We start from the raw sequence: 20,857 nt of genomic DNA on the forward strand, positions 1-20,857 counted from the left end.
TTTGTGAGTAAGCTACCTCACCTACCCAGAAAGACGTAGGTACTCAATTACCCAATTGCAACGAATCGGGCTGTCCGGTATAAGTATGACTTGGCAATATATTAATCTACGGATAGCACGTAGGTCCTTGCTTGTTATTCCCGAGCACACTCAGCTACGAATACGTTTCGGCGACCTCGAAACACTTTTTTGTTCTTTTCCGTATACCCGCGTATCCGAATGATCAGGTGAAAAAATAAAATAAAAAAACCGCCCCCTCAAAAACCCTTGAACCCTTCAGGACATTTACAAGGTATGTGTGGCCGCTTCGGGAAGTGAGGGGTTTTTTTTTTAAATGCATCGCATCGTACGTCGTGGGAGGGGAAAAAAAAGAGACGACGGTCCAACACGCACCGCTTACGACGACCCCCCCAAAAGTACACACTGAATTCAATTGCATTTGCCGTCCCGTACCTAGGTGCTGAATGCATTGCATACCTTTCTACCTTTCGGCCAACGCAGCTAATGTAAACTTGGATGGCCTGGCCGGCCTTGCGTCAGCCCATCAGGCAGACGAGTTATGCACCGTGCGACAGCCAGTTGAGACATTTTGCTCAGAGTTGAGGTGGACGTCGCCTCCGCCACTAGCCACCCACCCGGCCTGATCGGACGATGCGATGCATATTTACCTGGTGGAAGAGCCCTGAAACTAGAAGAAAGACGGATACTCCGTTTCTAGCCTGACTGGACTGGCTGTTTGATGGATTGATTGCTTGATTGATTGACCTACTTTGTACATTCCAACGTGTTACTTGTCTTGTTAGTCTCGATTGTTTCTTCTTATTCTTATTCTTCTTTATCTGTCAACATCGCCATCGGCATCCATTCGGAAAGATCATCCTCATTCTCCTGGCCCACACAAAGGAATCCAGACTGCGTTCCACGCATTCCATGTCCATGTTGTTGGGATCCAATTGAATCGGATTCAGGAGACACTGCGGTGCTTGCTTGACAGTTGACTGGCTGGCTAGCAAAAACGAAGCAAAAGGAAGGAACGAAAAAGGAGGGAAAGCGGATACTCAATCAAAATCGGTAAGGAGAACAACCAACCCCCCCACCGCCTCAAAATCTCCACACCTCTTTTTTTCCAAAAGTCCCAGATCCCGTCACCTCCTTTTCAAACGAGATCTACCGGGCCTGCAGCCGGACCACCAACCAGGAATGGTGGAATCTCCTGCAGCTGAGCCAGCATAGCCTCCCCTGTGCCGAAGGCTAGTACGCAAACCACAGCCAATTCCAGGGAATATTTTTTTTTTCTATGTACCTACCGGTAAATGGTCATCAATGGATTTTCTGGCCTCTCTTGTCATGGTTTCCAGTTTCCACCCATCTCTGCCCTGATTTTTTTGGGGTCCAGCACTTGATCAAGTAGGAGAAGAAAAAACATGCAGGCGCGCTAACAACGTCAACAAACCCCCTTCAGTGACCCTTGGCCTGGTCAGCCCAACGCATCATACGCAGTCCGCTACGTAGATTGATCTACTAGTGTAACGACTAAGCTTGTCGACCGCCATCTTTTATTATCTTTTGCCTACCGGTCCCTTGACATAGTACCGGTTTGCCCCACTCGGCCTGATCTCTCTATTTTATCGATTATTTCCAAATCCTTCCATTCCGCCCTTCTTTTTTTCGTTTCTTATAAGGCCCAGCCTCTTTCCGTACCTTTGTCAATACCTTTGAAATCTACCTATAGCAGCTCAACGACAGCCTTTGTGCGTGCGTCACATAGTAGTGTGTTCATTACTCCATTTTAATCCACTGCATCAGCTGCCACGAGGTTTCTCCATATCGACCCGCTGTTAACCCCGGCAACTAAGCGATTGGGTGGAATTTTCGGCTTGCTTTAACTCCCAGGAACAGAACCCACAAGGTTACAAGCTGGGAGCTCTGGAAGGTCTTCATCTAGGCTCAGCCACGGGGGAAATAAACGAAGCAGCCCCCTTTGGTTGCCGTGGAAGGGAGCAGGTCATCCACGACTTGCACCAGATACTGACCGAGCCTCATAAGCCGGGAGAGGTACCCAGTCATTGATCAATCGGTGTCGATCTTCTTTTTACAACTCCAAACTCAAAAAAAACAAACATATCCACTCATAATATACCCAACCCCCTTACTATTACTACTACCTCGGTTTCTGAGAACCCCCTCCTCCGAATCCGGCAACAGCAACAATAACAAAACACCAGCACTTCGAGCCTTGGAGACTTCGAGAGGCCAATCTTTCAATTTTGGAAACAATGACAGACGCCTTATAGTTGTACACCTTCAATATGTTTCTCCACTCAGGAGCAAGCCTTCACGGGCACGAGTTTTCTTTAAAGTCAACGTCTGCGGAAGCTCAGGCCGGCGCGCGTCGGTCGCCGCTGCTGTTCTCGCCCTTCCGCCCTTCACCCACACGCGCCTCGACGGCCCCGGTCACCACCGACTCCCCCCAGCTGCGATCATGTCTACCACAGCAAAGGCCAGAGCTCCGGAAGCGATCCCCCACGATAGAAGAACCGGTCGTTCGCTTTCACGAGCCCCTGGTGGTTGAGGAGATCAAGCTGGACTCGGCGAATGCCACCGTCACTGTTGCTTCGTCTGTCACGGAGGGCGATGGCTCGTGCTCCGAGGCGGAGGGTAGTGAACTGGGGAGGACCCTGGCTGTCCGCGTAGCAAAGAGCGCGGGAAGGAGACGCCAGAAACAATCACGGCGGACCAACACCTTTTGTATAGCCAGGCCGCCGCCACGGCTTGTCAAGAAGAGGTTGATGCAACAAATCAGACCCAAGCTGTTGTTGCAGCTACACCACATATCAGCAGACCGACGCCCCACCCCGGTCCTAGACGTCTTCCCCGCTGCCACCATCGACAGCCCTGTTGTCGGTGGAAGGCTAGCTGTCAGGTTTCCCCGGGTCTTTGGCGTTGGGAGCAAGGGTGCGACCCTGGGGTCGCAAGATGTGATACTCTTCCGCAGTGAGGAGTACTGCAGCACGTCAACTTGCGGGAGCACCACCGACGTTCCGACAGACGACGGCAGCTTGAGCCGCAGGGATCTAGTGGCTGTGCTCAGCCCGCTACGTCGTGAGGATCGGACCGAAATCGTCCTGAGCGACGGCAACGTTTGGACTGCTAGGCGCCTTCCCAACGGCTCGTTCGAGTTCCAGCACACCGACGACGACGGATCTATCAAGACGGCACGCTGGGTCAAGAGGGGCGGAAGCGGCACAATGAGCCCAAGCACGGTGTCGATTCGGGAGTTTCCCGGGTCGGACTTCGGCAGCCCTGTCAGCCTTTCCAGCTGCGGAACCTTTGGGCCTACCGAGTACAAGTACACATTCAGTGTCATAGACCCCACGATGCGCCGGCATCCAATCATAGCGTCGCTGACGAGGGATGCACTCAACATCAACGAGTCCTACACCACCATCTGTGCCAAGCCGGCATCGACCGAGAAGGACGATGATTCCGGAGACGAAACCGAAGCCGAGGAGCCTGTCACCAAATCCGAGCGCCGAACCCTCCCCGTGGACGAAAACCTGCGCAGCTTGATATCCATCACGGGTCTCTGGGTCACGCTTTGCCTCGACGGAGTCATGCCAGCCATGGACGCCACACGCGCAAACGGGCAGTCCCGCTCCCGCAGCGGCTCGTTGAATTCTCAACAGACCAGCCCGCTCGGGTCGCCGAACCGTCGCCAGACCATCTCGTGCGCGCCGGCCAGCAGCGACTCGTGCCAGCCCGTCACCCTACCCCAGAGGGCGACGAGCACCGGGGCGGCCTACATGCAGCGCCGCATCCAAATGTCAGACGCCAGCGACTCGGAGCGTTCGGCCAGCCGGAGCAACAGCAAAGGGCGCCGGGTTCTGAGGGGCCACTTTGCGTGCCGGCAGGCAAGCTTCGGCCAGACGTCCACGGCTCCCGGCAGCGACGGTGCATCGACGCGCCCTTCCTCCAGAGACGGGAAGCTCGCGGATCCCACGCCGGCCATGTTTGTCACCAGGCACAAGCGATCGGCATCGGGCGAGGTCATGCCGACCGCACCCAAGGAACCCCAGCAGGGCAGGAGGGTGCAGTCTGCATTCTACGCCACCACGCCCATCAAGGTCCCGGAACATGAAGACGACCACTACGACGCGGACCTTGCCGGTCTGGCCTTGCAGACCACCAAGCCCGAGGCTAATGAAGAGGCGGTAGAACAGAACGCTTTAGCCAGGAAGTGGAAGAAGTTTGGACAGTGGATGCGCCGGTTCGGGCGATAAGGGGTTGCAGTGCCTAGCCCCGCACGCCGGTGGTTTTTGTCCTTTGGGACTACCTGTCGAGATGATAACGAGCCCTAGCCGTTTTTTTGTTTTGGACATGGGAAGTTTGTCTACGGGATTTCAAGGCTTTCAGAAAAAGTTTGACTACAGAGTACAAGGGCAGCCCTGTCAGAGGCGCCTTGATCTAACTTTCATTATTTGTTCATACGATACCATTCCGTTTCCTTTTCAAATCAAACACGCTCCTAGGCAGAGTAACCTTTTTCTGTATCTAGTTGAGTAATTTATTGTTAAAGCAAACAAATTGCTATTACAAAACAACTCCGAAGCTAGCGACAGGCTGTGATTTGGTCAAGTTTTTCTAGAGGCAATAACGGAAGGTTCCGTCGTTGTTGACCGTATCGCTTCTACCCGATCCGACTAGGTACCACCTCGCTGTTGTTCTCGTTTACTAGACTAGTGTTGCATACCTTTAGCGTCGGCTGGGAATCAGCCCCTTCGATTCGCTCTGCTCCGATGTGCCTTGGATCAAAGGGGCTAGGAAACTAGTGCGCTTCTCCGTCCCGCGCCTTGGGTTGCAGTTGCATGGTATCAACATGCAGTTTTTGTTGCCAACACATAGCCGATATCTACCTCCAATGTCGTCAGGCATGTGATTTCTCAAACGGCCGGATGGAAAGAATGGCGCCATGATATTCTGAGCAGGCTTTCCGCTGTTCTCTGTAGGCTTCTAATACACCATGTTCGGGAAATTCCCTCGGTCTCACTCGTACTCTTGCTTCTTGACCAGAGTTTCCGCTCAGAAAATGACATGTACTTGACTTGGGTAGACAGGATGGACAGCAAAGGGTTGTGAAAAGGTTGTTTGTTATTTCAATAATAGTATATCCAGTTATAACACGCTACCCATAATATACCCAATTCAATACCAAAGACCACCCAACCACAAAACGCAAGCTTTACATAGTATATATCTCCCACTCGCAAACGTTTTCCAAAAACCTCTTGATAAAAAAAACCCTCAAGACCCCCGCCTCACCAATCCGGCGCGGACCCGCATCCACCCCCCACCGCGACGGCGAGGTTCTTGCTCTTGAGGGGCAGCGTCGCCGCCGTGGGGCGCAGGCCGACCTTTTTCGCCCTGAGGCCCTTGAAGGCGATCTTCCTGTCGAGCTCGGCAAAGGGGTGCTCGCCCTCGCCGGCGTCGCCCAGCTTGACCTTCCACTTTGAGGTGCCGAGCGCGGCGTCGAGCTCCTCGACGGGAGGGAGCTTGGCGTAGACGTGGCCGTCGGGCCGCTCCTCCACCTCAAAGGTGGCGATGGAGAGCTCCTCGTCGTTCTTGCAGGCGCCGCTCGAGAGGTCAAAGTTGCGCTTGTGGTGCGGGCACGACACCCACGGCGCCGCGTTGCCGTTCTTGTTGCAGCTGCCGCCGCCGCCGCCGTCGCCCGACGCCGCCGTGCGCTTCGCGTCCGCCACGCCCATGCCGTTGGTGCCGCCGTTGGTCACGCCCAGCGAGCCGTTTGCCGCCGCGCCGTTGGTGATGCCGCTGCCGTTGTCGCCCTTCTCCTTGCTGCAGCTCATCTCCTCCCCGATCAGCCCGTCCGACAGGATAAAGGCCCGCTTGTGCGGGCACATCTGCTGCGTCAAAAAGTACCTGCCCCTGATCCTCCAGAGCGCCAGCTGCGTGTCTCCCCTCCTGATCGCGGCGCTGATGCCGTTGGGCAGCCCGTCCGCCTCGGCAAAGTAGCTGGCCTCCATGACCGGCTGCCACGCCGTCTCCGTCCACCTGCTCCTCAGGCCCTTGAAGTCCTCCTTGGCCGCCTCCTTGGGCCAGTGCACCGGCCTGAGCTGGTCGCGCTCCACCTCCACTTCCATGTTGTCGAGTTTGTCGTCCGTGTTTGCGAACTGGCGGAACTTGGCCGCGATCGCGGGGTCTTGGATGGCCTCGGCCCATTCGTCAAAGAAGCCGTCCACCAGCTCCTCCATCGCTGCCTCGAGCGCAGCGTTGATGCCGAGTTTATCTTTGAGAACCACCTCCCGGAGGTACTCGATGCCTCCGGGGAGGTTCTCGAGCCATCTTGCCGTCCGTTGTAGTTTGTCTGCCGTGCGAATGTAGAACATCAGGTAGCGATCCAAGATCGGAACAACTTCTGATGGCGGCACATCCTTGGCCAGCAGCTCTGCGTGCCTTGGCTTGGCGCCGCCGTTTCCAGCGACGTAGATGTTGAAGCCCTTGTCGGTAGCAATGAGCCCAAAACTGTCTAACGCGTTAGCCTTTATTCATGCGGTGATAGGGTTCAGAAACCACCGGGTGTAAACATACTCTTTGCTTTGCGCCTCGGCACACTCTCTCACGCAACCACTAACACCACCCTTGATCTTGTGCGGAGCCCGGATGCTCTTGTACCGCTCCTCGAGGCGCACAGCCATACCGACACTGTCGCCGATACCGAAACGGCACCAAGTGGTTCCCACACAGGACTTGACGGTTCGCAACGATTTGGCGTAGGCGTGACCGCTTTCCATGCCGGCATTGACCAGCTTCCCCCAAATATCGAGCAGATCCTGCTTCTTGGCACCAAACATGTCGATGCGCTGACCGCCAGTGATCTTGGTGTACAGCCCGTACTCCTTGGCGACCTCTCCCATGGCGATGAGCTTCTCGGGTGTGATCTCACCTCCCGAGACACGCGGCACGACACTAAAGGTGCCGTTCCGCTGAATGTTGCCCAGGAAGCGGTCGTTGGTGTCCTGCAGGCCGTGGTCCTTGGCCGACATGACGTGCTTGTTGTAAAGACTGGCGAATATCGAGCCCACGCAGGGCTTGCACACCTCGCAACCAAAACTCTCCGGGTCCGTTCCCGCCTCGCGCATCACATCGTCAAACTCCCTCAGTTGCTTGGCCGATATGATGTGGAACAGTTCCGCCCTCGAGTACGGGAAGTGTGGACAGAGGTGGTTCTTGACCTCGTTGCCCATGTCCTTCATCGTCTTGTTGAAGATGCTGGTGACGAGCGGCACACAACCACCGCATCCAGTGCCTGCCTTTGTGCACGACTTGACGTCTCCGATCGACTTGCAGCTACCATCCTTGACCTTCTCAACAACATCGCCCTTGGTGACGTTGTGGCATGAACAAATCTGTGTGTCGTCGTCCAGGTCATCGCCATCGTCGCCGCCCTCCTTCTTCGCGCCGAGTATGAGCTCGCTCGGGGGTGTTTCGAGCTCCTTTTGGTTCTTCACCAGCGGGACCAGCTTGACGTAGTCTCGTGTGTCTCCAATCATCATGCCTCCGAGCAGATATTTGCCGTCAACAGTAAATATGTACTTCTTGTAGACGTTCGTAAACGGGTCCTTGTACGTCAGCGACTTGACCGGTGATGGCGGCAATCCATTGGTGAGCTTCTTGACCTCGCCGTTGCCGTTTGCCCCAACCTTCTCCGCGCTCTTCGCCTTCCTTGCAGCCTTTGGCGGCAGGAACTGCGGCCCGTCACGGTCGGCAAAGAAATCACCAAAGCTCGCAACCTCCACCCCGAGAAGCTTCAGTTTTGTGCTGAGGTCTGGCCGCTTGAAAGACCTGGGCTGGTGCTCCTTGGCCTGGGTGAGGTTGAACGAGAGAACATCCGCCATCTCGACGCCCGGGGCGATGAGCCCGAACGACTGACCCTGCCAGCTTGCACACTCGCCAATGGCGTAGACGTCCGGGATGCTGGTCTGCAAGTCGTCGCCCACGACCACGCCGCCGCCGCGGTCTGCACACCGTATCCCCGCCTCCCTGGCTATCGCATCGCGCGGCCGCACGCCAATGGCGAAGCATATCGTGGAGCACGCCATGGCCTCACCGTCCTCAAACAGCACGCCGGTGACGTTGTTGTCGGCGTCCACCTCGACCTTGCCCACCCGCCTCCTCAGCTGGACGTCCACGCCGAGATCGCGGACCTGCTCCACGACCATGCCACCTGCGTCGGCGTCCAGCTGTCGGCTGAGCACCCAACTGTTGCGCTCTACCACGGACACCTTTTCGAAGCACTGCAGGTCCATCATGGCCTTGGCGGCCTCAAGCCCCAGTAGGCCTCCGCCGACAACGATACCGGTAGTCTCCTTCTTTGTCTCGGCGAATGCGATCAAGTCCTGGAGATCCTTGATGGTTCGGTAAACGAACACGCCAGTGGCGTCATGGCCTGGCGTGTGCTTGGGGAGGACAGCATCGGAGCCAGTGGCGAGGACGAGGATGTCATAGGAGACTTCATCGCCGTTTGAACAGGACACTGTCTTGCTATCGGGGTGGATTGCGGTGACAGTAGTGTTGATGTGATAGCTCAGCGAACCGTCCGTGTAGCCAGTGTACTGTCAAGTAAGTAGAAATGTCAATATACGCTGGGTTGGGAAATCATGACTGAAGGAAACGAATCACTCATACCCATTCTAAAGGATTAAGGTAGAGGTTATCCACCTTGCGGTGGTCAAAGAAGCTAGTCAGGCCCACACGGTTGTAGGCTAGGTGTGGTTCCTCACCGAGGACCACAATGTCATACTCTCGCCTGCGGGCATCCAGCTTCATCATCTTTTCTATGAAGCTGATGCCCACCATCCCCAACCCAACCACCACTATCTTCTTGCGGTTGCCGGCGGCCATGTTGCCGACGGCACGGGGGCTGGAATCTTGGTGAAGCAGTCGCTAAGATGAGGTGACAGAATGACAAAAAAAAGCTTCCTTGTCCGCTGGGACGTCGTTGTTCTCTAGGCGAATGCCTGGCTGATCAATGGTGAAAACGTCTCATCAAAGAGGGCAACCAAGAGAATTATTGCGCAAGAAAAAAAAAAAAAAGAGGTGAGAAGCTGCACAATGGCAGAAAGGCTAAGTCTAAAACATCCAAACGACTTTGTTCAAGGGATACAATAGCTGGGGTTCTGCATCGGACAGGGAATATGACCCAAGGTCTTTCAGAAAGGTGTAGGGATGAGTGTTATGAAGATGGGACCATCACCTTGGACAGTTCCTAGATGAGCAAAATAAGGATGTGGTGGGTGAAGAGTGGCAAACAAGCATCTCCGGCCTCAGATGTGGGCATCATTGAAAGGCTTTGAATGCGTGACAGTACTGCATTGTAAAGCCGTGTACCTGATGCAGGCGACATGGTGGCAATCAGCGGTTATCAGCATTGCAGAATCGAAAGTCACTATAGATCCAAAGGTTCGACCTGAACAAAACGCCATCCGGAATTCCCTGGCGCGTCTTGGCACTTCCAAACTCAGCCAAAGACGCCGACAGCTACTGATTGGAGACCAGCTTCCCCTTGGGCGGATCGACTCGAGCATTTCCACGGCGAAAATCAGCTCAAGGGTGGGAGCGATAAGTGGCATGTTCCGTGACGTGAACGGTGCATTCATACTGTAGCGCCTTGCTTCAGATGGTTCCCGATAAGGGACCAAAAAGAGGTGACGGGAACAATTGTCGGATGTTGCGAGGTCGGCCCCATGCAAGAAAACAAAGCTCGGTTTGTCATTGGATGTTTACGCAGCAGTTGGGGGGGCCCCCAGCGAATTTGATAAGGGGATAAGGACGCCGAACGGGTAAACAGACAGCTTACTGGCCAATTACAATGCTGCTTAATACGGTTTGCAAACGATTGCGCATCCGCGGGACGAGCCTTCCTCCACGACCATTAGTGGAGCCCCCCGCGCCGTACCCGAAAGGCAACGAGGGGAGATAAGGGAATCTGGACTCTTGTAGCCGGAGATGCTACTTCTGCTAGCCCACGTCTAACGGTGTGGTGTATTGTTGATGAACTTCAAAACCACAATTATTGGCTGATTTTGTCGGCAGTTGCTCGATCCGAATTTTATCCGGTTCGGACGGTGGCGTCGCGGCATTTGCTGTCGTGATCTGATTTTCGTTGCTCCTTGATCCTTTTTGTGTGTGTATGTTTTTGGCTAATGTCAAAGCCCGGCAAACGGTAAAGCTTCGAATCAGCTGATAAATTTACTGAAGTGGCACGGGTGCAACTTTACTGTCCAATTTGATGAGCGGACCAAAACAGCAACGAAGCCATAGTGAAGTATAGTCCCAATCCCTAACATCCACCATACGTGCTATTATAATTGAAAAGCAGATCTCACGAATGAGGATTCAATACCACGATTCATAAAGGTTTCAGCTAGGCACTGTTACGCAAGATAAACAAGTTTTTTTTTTCTTCAAATAAAATGCAACATTATGGTTGTCTACCTGCAACTGGGAAGAAGCAACAAAACAAGGATGCCTACCCTCCAATATAAATACGACAATGCAACCCATGCCAACCTACCCAAAAAGGCTATTTATGCACATAAGAGCCAACGACCAAAAAAACCAAAACAGTCGCAGCAACCGGCTGAGCACGCTACTCGCGGTTGAACAAGAAAAGAATTCAACAACAACAGAAGGATAAAATCACGAGCCTCCAGTCGACGCCGCCTGTATGACCAACAGACTAGCCATGGTGCCGCCCATGGCGAGCGCCTCACCGACCACGCCCAGCGTCCTCCTCAGGTCGTAGGCGCTGCCGGCGCCTTCGTTTGCAATATCTCCTAGCTTGGGGTGCCGCCTGCCGATGACGACCATGTCGCCGGCGTTCTTGCGCGTCTTGAGCGCGACCGTCTTGCCGGCCAGCTCCGTCACCTCCTTGGTGATGACCATATCCGACGAGCACATGATCTCCTGGAACTCGACGCGTCCGGCGAGCTCTTCGGGCGGCGCCGTGCGCAGCTTGGACAGGACATCCATATCCTCGGCGTCCACCTCGTCGAGGAAGCTGTTGCCCTTGGGGGTCGCCGTCACGGCCACCGATTTTGCATTGTTTTGCCCCTCCGTCGAGTTGCGTCCGCCCTCGGTGGCGGTGCCGTCGTTTTCTTCGCGTACAAAATGCGCGATGGTGACTGTGAGGAGCGGGTTCTTGGCCAGCTGTAGCACGAAGCGCAATGCCACCCGGTCATCCTCTCCGCCAAAGAAGGGGAATAAGAGGTGATGAGTGCGGTTGGCCAAGGGGAGGACGGAATCCTTGGCGCTACGCATCGATACGACGCTCATGTTTCTCGTTAGGTAGGACGGGCGGTTCGGTTCGATTGTGGGTCTCTTGGATCCGAAACCATTGTCGATGAATACCGCCGTGTTCTTGGTCGCCCTGAACAGTGCACCGTTTACAAAGTCCAAGTGGGCCTTGTCTGTAAATCGTTGCTGGGCCGTGACCGGATGAGTTGCGAACTGATCCTCTGTAAGGGATCCAGTGTTGCTCCATGGAATGAGCACCAGGTCGGAAGATATGGTAGAGGCCTGGTCGGTAAGTGTTTCAGCATAGGAGTGCGTTGGAACTATGGCCACCCGTCCAGACACGGCAACGCCGTTGAGCTGAGAAAATGTTCGGAAGGTGTTGACGATAGGATCGCTCTCGGAAAGATCGGCTCCCTCGGTGACCTGCATGACCGACGATGTACGGTCCGTGAGTTCCATGATACGCAAGCCATGAACCTCGAGATGCTTGCGCGTCGGCACCACAGGATCATCAGCCTCTGAGCTGCCTTCGGTCACAGCTTTGCTGCTGGGGGCGTTCTTTTCCGTAGTTCCTCCGAGAAGTGCGGTAAATGTGAAGAGACCCGGCAGGCTGTCGAGGCGCAAGTACAGCATTACACGGCGAATTTGAGTGGGGTTCAGGTTGTCTATAGGGACAGGCCCGCCGTCTGGAACCAACGGGGTTCCATCCATATCAATCTCGCCTCTCCTGTAACGCAGCAGCTTCTGTTGGTACCAGTAGGGGTACAACCACCTAGTGAGAGGTGTCGTGGTAACAGTGGTCACCAAGGCCATGATGACAAACATGGTGAACGTCCGTGGTGACAAAATACCCGCTTGAAGACCAATGTTCTGATTGGTTTCTAAAGTTAGCATGGTCAAGGGAGGGCTATACAATCCCTGATCCGTGGTGAGCTTTTTACTTACCAGGACAATGAGCTCGACAAGACCCTTACAACTCATCAGGACGCCAATAGCAGCGCTTTCACGCCAAAACAGACCGCAACAACGAGCAGCCACCGTGCTACCGATGATCTTGCCAGCAAAGGCGAGAAGAATAATAGCAACGACGTAAGACCAGACCTTGCCGTCGTTCAGCAACCCAATGTTGGTGTTCAGGCCGGAAAGGGCAAAGTACAGGGGCAGGAAGAAGACACCAACAAAGTCCTCGATCTTCTGCGTCAGCTTAATGGCGAAACCACCCTCATGAGGACAAATCAATCCAATGAGGAATGCGCCGAAAATGGGATGAACACCGATAATTGCTGAGTTTTACAAAGTCCATGTCAACATACGCTCGACGACCTCACGACGGGGGCCAAGAGACGGGATATTCAGTGCTTTGGGTACCGTACCTGTGAAAAACGAGGACGCCATGACGAGCAAAAGCGTTAGGGTGACCATGCCCGGGGACGGCCCGTCCTGCAGGCTGCCGTTCCGTCTAAGGATCCATATAAATGCGGGCTTGACTGCATAGAACAAGAACAGGATCCAAGCAAGACAGCAGAGCAAGGCGTACAAGGCAGAGAGGCCGCTAGCATTGTTGACGAGCGAGACGCAGAGGGCCAGAAGGATCCAGCCGACGACGTCATTTCCCACACCGGCGGCCAATGTTGTCACGCCGACGGACGTATGGAGGAGCTTCAGCTCGGTAAGAATGCGGCAGAGGACGGGGAATGCGGTGATGGCGAGTGCGGTGCCCACAAAGAGCGCAAAGACGCCAAAGTTGATCTCTTTGACCATGTCACTGGCGAACTCGTTGTAGATACCCCATGCGATACCGCATCCCATGGCGAATGGTAAAACCAAACCGGCGACACTAACGCTGAGCGCGATCTTCCAGTTTTCAATGAAGAGACGGAGATCTGATGGTTGGAGTCAGAAAAACTGTGAATCTTTCCTTGATGGTGTTCAAGAATAAAGTTTGGTCGCTTACCAACTTCCAGCGCCGTGATGAACATGAAGAAGATCAAACCCAAGTTGGCGACGTTGTTCAGATTTGGTATTGAAGCCTCTGGGAAGATAGCGGCCTGAAAACCAGGGATTCGTGCCATCACCGAAGGCCCCAAGACGATGCCGCCTATGACCTCGGATATGACACGAGGCTGGCCTAGATACCTCAGGGGGTAGTAGAGTAATCTGCAGAATATGATAATTATGGATGCCTAGCAGTCATGTCAGCCTGGAATCCACTTCCAACGTGTAGTCGTTTGGCATCTCTCCAGCTTCCCCTTTTTCGAGTGTGTAGTTGGTACGCCATCAAGAGGTATAGCCAGGATTCAAATCTGCGCAGCCGGTGTGATTGCACATTGGACAACGGTTCAATGTCGCGTTCAAGATTGGGTGGAATCGGATCTTTGATGCATATCATCCAAACCAAGGGTGACTTGGAGAAGAGATGACACGGAGACGAGCCGAAACAAGCTCTGCGCAACCCAGATTCCTGATACTGACAAAAATAAAGAAAACAAAAAAATAAAAAATAAAAGAAAATAAAAAATAGAAAGAAAGTGAAAGAAAAGGCAATACTGAGCGCCATCTTACCTGGATGATAAATGTGATAATTGGATCCTTTGGATGATAAATCGAAGGGTTTGCACCCTCGAGAACGCCGGCCTGGGGAGGCGCGGACGGTGCGGCCGTAGCTGCGGAGGTCGAGGCTGCAATGACGGTCGACAGGACCGTCTGTGTGACGGTGGCGGTCGCCATTGTGCCGCTTCGATCGCCCGGGGCGATACCTAAAAGTCCAAGGGTATAAAAAGAAGACAAAAAAAATATATGAAACAATAGGGGAAAAAAGGAAACAAATCAGCAGTAAAGACGAAAGGCTCAATATGAGAGCGACAGAAGATTACAGTTGCAGCGGGTTCCAATATATACTGGTAGAGTCGGACCCCGGCCGGTCTGCAAACCTGAAAACGGCCTAGGTGATCAAAGTACCCCCCAAGGGAAAAAAATGGCCGGCTGCTTTGCTACCCAAACCAATCGGTTTGCGACCACCTACTCCCGCCACTTTCAAGGGCAACCAACCAGACCACCGGGTCCGTGCTTGCCCTTGGCGATCCTTTTTGTCGTTTCTGGTTGTTTTTTCGCCTTGCCTTGAGGGTGTCACCTGTCACCCCCGTAAGCTGATGACTACCGACAGTGGTGGGACAGCTAAGAAGTATTCTGGATGGATAAGAAAAGGAAGGGGGGGACAAAATTCTGTCGCGGAGTGCAGAAGAAAAAGATGGAAGGCAACTTGAGATTAGATCTACGAACCGTTGGAACCATCGAGTAACTCAATTCTGCCTGGGCAGGACCTAGGTACCAAAGGTTAACCTCAACGGTCAAGTTCCACTCTCCATACCCCAGCTGAGCTTGCAGCTTTGGGTCCGGATCGTGATGTTGAGGGACGGGAGGGAGTGTGTGGAGCATGGGGCGTGGAAGAAGACCCTTGACAGTTAGTTGGTCACTCGTGCTGCGCAGCCCCAATGGCATTCATTCCTCTGCCGCAGAAAAAACACCACGATTTTCCTGCGCAGCTACTACCACTTGGCGAAAATAAGTGCAGCAAAGCCGCATCCCATCCCGCGCAAGCTTGCCCTTGGCTCCCTGCCGCAAGAGTCTCAAGTTTGTTCATGCACCGAAAAGCAATAATTACAAACGGCGCGCACCAAATTCACGCCACCATAGCTCCATCTTTTAAGCTCATACCTATCAGGTACTCAAGTGTTCGGGACCTTGGCTTTTGAGCACATTGTTTTGCTTCACTTTTCAGCTTGCAGCAAGTGATTATAGTTTTTTTTTTTTTTTTATAATAAAAAAAAATCCACAGAACGAATTCCCAACAGGCAAATTATTCAGCGCATCGCGTCAGCCGACGGAAGAAATACGTCTTCCTCGCAGTAGCGCACAACGTGATATACCACCAAGCCCCAGTGCGACCGGTTGGCATGTGCTCAACTGCACACCCTCTCCACGCCCCCATTTGATATAAGGTCTGGCCCGGGCTTTTTGTTTTATTTTATTTTGTCTGACGGGCACCGCCAATTTGCCTCTTCCCCTGCTTCGCATTCCCCGCAGGTCTGAGCTGGCCCTGGTTTTGTCTTTTATTCCGTTGAATAAGACAAAAGCAATAAAACTCTAAATTCACAAAACACAAACTACCAAGGCGGACAACAGTTTGAGATAGATATGGGCATCTAGAAGGCCGAAGGTAAACAGATATATATATATATATATATATATATATATATATATATATGTCCCTTGATACTACTCAAGCCTGCAAGAGCTATAAGTGAACTTTTTTTTTCTTCTCTTAAACTCACGAGAGAAAATCATCAAAAGGAATGCAAATGGCATGCAAACATACCAGAATAGGGCAGCGATCTCCCGATAGAATCGACCAACATGAAAGCAAGGCGAATGCTGAATACTGCTAGCTGCATGGCGAGTCGCGCGAAACCCCCCACCCTGTGAATTCGCCAAATGAGCCTCCCTGTTTCTTGCTTCGCGACCAACTTCCGTACGACTTTACGTGGTAACCCTCTGATCACCACTTGCAAACCCAAGACGTAGCAACGGAGGCGCCCAGAACAACGATGAGCGCGTCGCCAAGGCCCCAGTACCATCTGCTGTCCCGCAGCACGCGGGCGGTGAAAGTTTACGCCAAGCAACTTGAAAGATAGAAGGAAAAGCCCCCTTGTCTCCTCTCTTGGAAACATGGACAAGGGACCCATCTTCTGCTGCGGTCGTGGGAGGTCACTTGGACAGTTGACGAGCTCCAAGGCGCTGGGCACACATCATTTCCATTCTTGGGCAACTGCAGGCAGAGGAGAGACACACATATCTTGGTGCAGAAAAACCAAGAGTACAACAAAAAAAAAAAAAAAAAAAAAAAAAGAGTAGGCAGTTGATCCGCAATACATAGACTGGGTTGGTATTGCATATGTAGATCGTAGAACTGCACGGGCAGGCACACGTGTCCGAATAAAGGAAAAGAGCATAATGTCGTGTACGTCGTAAACAATATCTGGCATCAAGCAAAATCCGTGACAGCAACTCTACCAAACCTTGGCTCGTAGATACCATGGTATAGCACCTGTGCAAAAATATTGCAACCCAACAGGGCCACTCCCCCACCTTGGAGGTTGCAATAAAATTGCACACCTACTTGTAGTATTCCACAGTAGTAGTGAAAGTAGCTGAGTCGTCGCCGCGTCCCATTACAGCCACCAAGCCAACCCGATGACCAATATAATTAGCTTATTGTTTACTGCTACTACTCTGAAATCTCGATTTTCCAAACCACCCCAAGATCATCTGCCTCCCTTGTATCTTTTTAGCCATGCCAAGGCGCTGGTCTGATGCAAGTCTAATCCATCGCCCTGCCTTGCTGTGGTAGCTTGCGTGCGCCCCGTATACTGCTAATGGTGCTGCCACATTTAGCAAGCACGCTGGTGGATGCTCCGGGGTGGGATGAGGCGGAGTGCCCCAGATTCAGGTGCCGTTTCACTATTATCCTCTCAAGCCTTGGTGCCCACCACACGTGCGTCCCGCTTGCCGTCTAGAACACAGCGCACTTCTGAGAGCCTCGCTCAACTTTTCACCCAGGACGGTAGCTTCTAGATCTGTCCATGTGGTTGATGCAAAAAAAAAAAAAAAAAAAAAATCCTTTTTAGTGGCTAGGCACTTGGTATCTTAGATTCAAATGTCTCCGATGGCGCTGTCCCCCCTGCATGTAATATAGAGAGTCGTCATGATTGATGTTACTATAGTTTAATTTATCTACAAGTCGAAGAAGCAAAAGTTATACTTCGGGTTTTTTTGTTATACAGAAGTGCCAGAACAGAACTTTGGGTCGGGTAAGAACTAAAGATCCTTACCCCCAGTCGTCTTTCTGGCCGAGTGAGGAACATTTGCCGCCCACCCACATAGCACAGCAGACATTACTTTTCTTTTTGCTCTTGTCCAACGCCGATGATAAAAGTGAATGACAGAAAAAGCCACCGCAACCAAGGGTATAACCTCTAAAAAACCTTTCCCCCCTCCTCGACTAGGGATATGCAGAGAATAGTGAAGGCAGTGCAATACAAGATAGACATGAAGAGACAGTGACAGAGCACCACAGGGCTTACCGCGTGGTCATTCCCAGGATCACTTAACCCAAGGTCGCAGCCACCTGCCCGCACACCAATCATAAACGTGAAAGCCCAGTATACCCCGTGGAGACGTACAAGTATAGATCTGTCAGATCCTAGGGAAGTAGCCGCGAAAAGCACAACACATTACAAAACGTCTGGGCCCCGCAGGATACATGAGTGATATGACGCCACACAGAACAAAGCAACATGATGTGAATAAAACAAGGCGCGTTCATCCTGTGTAGTCGTGCCTGTAATGAGAGGTTGAAATAAGTCATGCCGAGAGGGAAGGGTATGGGTAAAAGAAAAGCTCAATGCAACCCAGAAAAGAATGCTAGTACGCCTGGAACGTCCGAGTATGCTCTTTTTTTCTTTCTCATAATTGTGCTTTATGTGCATAGTGCCGTAGAGAGCACGTCACTAGCCGCCATGGGCCTCGGTATCGGTGAAGTCGATTTGGCCATTATCGCGGTGTTGTGTTAAGGCGAAGCCTCGAAGAATCTGGGAAATTCCAGTTGTCATAGGCCGAACAATCAACGCCCGCGAGCTTTTGTTTTGACAGCAAACGGTTGCCATTATTGAAGGCTCGACGTTGCTCAGTTTTTGTTTCTTCACAGACCGTGGTGTCCGGTTCCTGGCTCGCCCCCGTTGTCGGCAAGGTTGATAAGAAGCTGAGTGAGGCATCGCTTCGTAGCGGCGTCGTCGCGCAAGACCGACGAGAACGTGGCATCTCGGAGAGGGTCTGGAAGGCACTGTCGGAGGGCTTCGCGAGCTCTTGCGTTGTCACTCAGTCTGTTGTTTGAAATTCCTTAACGTTAGTCAAAAGAACAGACGGCCAAGCCAAATAGCCACAAAATTGCCAAGAAAATCAACCAAGCTACGTCGCGTAGAAACTGACCTCAGGAAGCACCTGACAACATGCTTGAGAAGGCGCGCCGTTTGCTGTTCGACGAGCTGAGCCACCATGTTGCTGAGGACAGTGCCAACAGCATAGAAGCGTTCGTAGGTCGCGCAAATGTAATTGAGCCCATTGTCGTCCAGCAAGATCTTCTGGACAATAAAGATGGCCACAGTCTTGCTAAGCTCCGAGCCAGTCTCCATAATCCGCAGGCAGAGAGGAATGATCTCAGTTGTGAGGAGGAAGTTGATGACTTCAGAAGAGTCATTCTTCACGAGTGCTCCGATAACGCCGAGTGAAGTAAGACGCAGGTACTCGAATGGTCTTGACTTTGAAGTTGTGTTGAGGAACGGATATAGATAGAGAGGAATGTGCGCTGTATCGTGGCCACGTTCACATTAGCTGCTTTGCTACAAATGCAACCGTCCTACGCATTTTTGGGATTCGTACCGTTCAGGAAGAGGGTCCTAGTCTCGTTATGGGATGCGACGCATTGCAATAGGGCCAGGGCGTTGCAGACTCTGTTGGAAGCCGCCGCGGTAAGCTGGGATGGATTAAGTAGCGTGTAGACTGAGATGATCTCCTGCAACAGCGAGGTCATGACACCTGTTTGAGACGGGTTAGCTCAAAGTGCTATAGATCTGGCCGTCTCACACATTGGTTGCGGTCACGGATTGTGATGAATGCCCAACGCTTATGTGAGGGGAATACCGTACCAAACGAGTGCCACAAGATAAGCGCTAGCTCGGGGACCTGCTCGCGCTTCTTGCTGAGCTCGAGCAGTGCGGCCTCGCGGGTGTTTTCGTTTAGCAAGTCTGCAATGTAGGCCAGCGTCCTGCGGTTGTCCTCAGACACCCCAGCGTCCATGCCACCCTCCTGGCCGACAGCGTGGGCGGCCGAGACCAGACCGGCCGCATTTGCTGCCGAGTGTGCTGAGGCGATGCGGCTGTAATGGTGCTGCTGGGCAACAGATGCGGCGGCAGCGGCGGCGGCTTGCTGAGCATGCTGGTGATGCGTAGTCTGCTGATGCATCCACGCAGAGTCACCCTGCGGGGTGTGCTGCTGGTGGTGAGCATATAGATACGGGTTTTGCATCATTGTGAAGGGCGATGATGAGAGAGAACGCCAGGCGCGGGGTGCGGTGCGGTGAGCGTGCAGCCGAGTTGATAACCAGTATGGGTGCGATAGGGTAGTGCGTCACTGAACGATTTCGAAGCAAAAGAGTCGCCGTCGCCGTATACTATCGTGCTTTCGTATTCGCGTCGTGATGTTGGAGTCGTGATGGGTAAGATGATCGGGGGCCGATGGTGTTTGGGCGCTGAGGTCGGACAGCTTGGAACGGATTGTGCGATGGCTAAAGTTGCGTGATCTCGTATGATTTCGTCGATTCAAAAGGTCTACAGGACGCTGTGGATGGGCGCCTAGGGATATTGGCTGGTTCCAACTTGGATGGGAGAGGGAGAGGCCAGTGGTTGTATGGCAATGTTGAATCTGTTCAACCTGGCCTCGGACCGGACCCTGGCAGTGGTGAAATGTGCAGATCGACTTGGCGCCGTCAAAGGCGGTAGAAAGACGGTGGACGCTTCCGCTAGGCTGTAACGATGAAATTGTCCTTGACTGCCGGGCTGGATGTCAATCGCGGGTCGTCGGCGGGGAGGGTGAGCGAATAATCGTCGATGCCTAGTTTGATCTGATGGTTCTGTGCAGGTATTCGGTCGTTGTGCAGAGTTAGTTGATTTGGGTTCCTCGTAAGGCGGCGGCGCGCCCTCGGTTTTTTCCGAAGTTGATCCGGTGGTTCTGGCCTCGAGTACCTACAAGCAGCGGGAATCCACAATGCGGGGCGTCACTAGCCGCTGCCGACACAAAGCCAGTATCTAGATCCGGACGCGCCACCCTGTCAATAAATTGCCTAGCATCCTTGGTACAAATACCTCAGCCAACATAGGTATGTAAGGTAGGTAGACGAGGCATCTATGATCTAATTCATTCCCTCTAATCACTCTAAGCTCATTTATCGTCTTGTTATTGGAGCGCAACCGCGTCGTTGATATGGCCACAGGGATAGGGGCACCTCTCTTTTCGGTCAACCTTGCACTTCCGTCTTTTCCAGCACCAATCTACGGGATATTACTTAAACCACCGTCAATGGGAGAATAAAAATACTTGTGGAGCAATGGCCTGTGTCCAAAATACGGTCAAGCACTGCGAGAATATGAAAGATGATTTCCCACTCTGTAATGAGCAAAAGCCTCCCGTCGTTAGATCTGGGTGGCTTGGAAATAGAAACAAATGTGAACCCCGGCATGACATTTCTTCAACAGGAACCACCGGCCAAGTAAGACACAGATTGTCGCATTCGGATTGCTGGCCTGTCATTCGGCAACGAATTGTGGTTACATGTTTGCTTCTGGTCCCTATGTTTGTCGGTCATGGTCGATGAAACCTCAAGAACCTGGTTGTCGGTTCGCTTCCTAGACGACAGCAGTTTGACTTGAGTTCCTCT

At 52.9% G+C, this 20,857-nt stretch overlaps 4 protein-coding genes across 4 annotated transcripts; 1 reads left to right on the forward strand and 3 right to left on the reverse strand.

Moving 5' to 3' along the window:
* The first annotated feature begins 572 nt into the window (after positions 1 to 572).
* MGG_00635 (uncharacterized protein) lies at positions 573 to 4,599 on the forward strand. Its single transcript, XM_003718333.1, has 2 exons — positions 573 to 1,071; positions 1,463 to 4,599. Exon 2 carries the CDS (start codon positions 2,310 to 2,312, stop codon positions 4,278 to 4,280), a length of 1,971 nt encoding a protein of 656 aa, XP_003718381.1. The 5' UTR covers positions 573 to 1,071; positions 1,463 to 2,309; the 3' UTR covers positions 4,281 to 4,599.
* Positions 4,600 to 5,128: 529 nt separating this feature from the next.
* MGG_00634 (nitrite reductase) lies at positions 5,129 to 9,521 on the reverse strand. The gene is made up of 3 exons (XM_003718334.1): positions 8,701 to 9,521; positions 6,604 to 8,627; positions 5,129 to 6,537 (listed from the first exon to the last, which is right to left on the reverse strand). The coding sequence occupies exons 1-3, from the start codon at positions 8,914 to 8,916 to the stop codon at positions 5,316 to 5,318; spliced, it is 3,462 nt and encodes a 1,153-aa protein (XP_003718382.1). The 5' UTR covers positions 8,917 to 9,521; the 3' UTR covers positions 5,129 to 5,315.
* A 927-nt stretch (positions 9,522 to 10,448) lies between these two features.
* On the reverse strand, positions 10,449 to 14,165 carry MGG_00633 (potassium:hydrogen antiporter). Its single transcript, XM_003718335.1, has 5 exons — positions 13,873 to 14,165; positions 13,265 to 13,493; positions 12,684 to 13,193; positions 12,256 to 12,593; positions 10,449 to 12,180 (listed from the first exon to the last, which is right to left on the reverse strand). Exons 1-5 carry the CDS (start codon positions 14,035 to 14,037, stop codon positions 10,714 to 10,716), a joined length of 2,709 nt encoding a protein of 902 aa, XP_003718383.1. The 5' UTR covers positions 14,038 to 14,165; the 3' UTR covers positions 10,449 to 10,713.
* A 2,834-nt stretch (positions 14,166 to 16,999) lies between these two features.
* MGG_00632 (cell differentiation protein rcd1) lies at positions 17,000 to 20,087 on the reverse strand. Its single transcript, XM_003718336.1, has 4 exons — positions 19,071 to 20,087; positions 18,805 to 18,960; positions 18,355 to 18,730; positions 17,000 to 18,248 (listed from the first exon to the last, which is right to left on the reverse strand). The coding sequence occupies exons 1-4, from the start codon at positions 19,450 to 19,452 to the stop codon at positions 18,068 to 18,070; spliced, it is 1,095 nt and encodes a 364-aa protein (XP_003718384.1). The 5' UTR covers positions 19,453 to 20,087; the 3' UTR covers positions 17,000 to 18,067.
* Between the last annotated feature and the right edge of the window lie 770 nt (positions 20,088 to 20,857).

This window comes from Pyricularia oryzae, chromosome 5 (genome assembly GCF_000002495.2).
Source record: "Pyricularia oryzae 70-15 chromosome 5, whole genome shotgun sequence".
Classification (NCBI taxonomy): domain Eukaryota; kingdom Fungi; phylum Ascomycota; class Sordariomycetes; order Magnaporthales; family Pyriculariaceae; genus Pyricularia; species Pyricularia oryzae.

Excerpts from the sequence above, each read along its gene's own strand:
- MGG_00632 (XM_003718336.1), bottom strand. The coding sequence starts at position 19,452 with ATGATGCAAAACCCGTATCTATATGCTCACCACCAGCAGCACACCCCG. Across the intron at positions 18,731-18,804 it reads TAGGACCCTCTTCCTGAACG|CGCACATTCCTCTCTATCTA; the intron begins GTACGAATCCCA and ends GCCACGATACAG. Across the intron at positions 18,249-18,354 it reads GTTGTCAGGTGCTTCCTGAG|ACTGAGTGACAACGCAAGAG; the intron begins GTCAGTTTCTAC and ends TTCAAACAACAG.
- MGG_00634 (XM_003718334.1), bottom strand. The coding sequence starts at position 8,916 with ATGGCCGCCGGCAACCGCAAGAAGATAGTGGTGGTTGGGTTGGGGATG. Across the intron at positions 8,628-8,700 it reads ACCTTAATCCTTTAGAATGG|TACACTGGCTACACGGACGG; the intron begins GTATGAGTGATT and ends CTTACTTGACAG. Across the intron at positions 6,538-6,603 it reads GCCGAGGCGCAAAGCAAAGA|TTTTGGGCTCATTGCTACCG; the intron begins GTATGTTTACAC and ends CGCGTTAGACAG.
- MGG_00635 (XM_003718333.1), top strand. The coding sequence starts at position 2,310 with ATGTTTCTCCACTCAGGAGCAAGCCTTCACGGGCACGAGTTTTCTTTA.
- MGG_00633 (XM_003718335.1), bottom strand. The coding sequence starts at position 14,037 with ATGGCGACCGCCACCGTCACACAGACGGTCCTGTCGACCGTCATTGCA. Across the intron at positions 13,494-13,872 it reads TTATCACATTTATCATCCAG|GCATCCATAATTATCATATT; the intron begins GTAAGATGGCGC and ends CATGACTGCTAG. Across the intron at positions 13,194-13,264 it reads CATCACGGCGCTGGAAGTTG|ATCTCCGTCTCTTCATTGAA; the intron begins GTAAGCGACCAA and ends TCCAACCATCAG.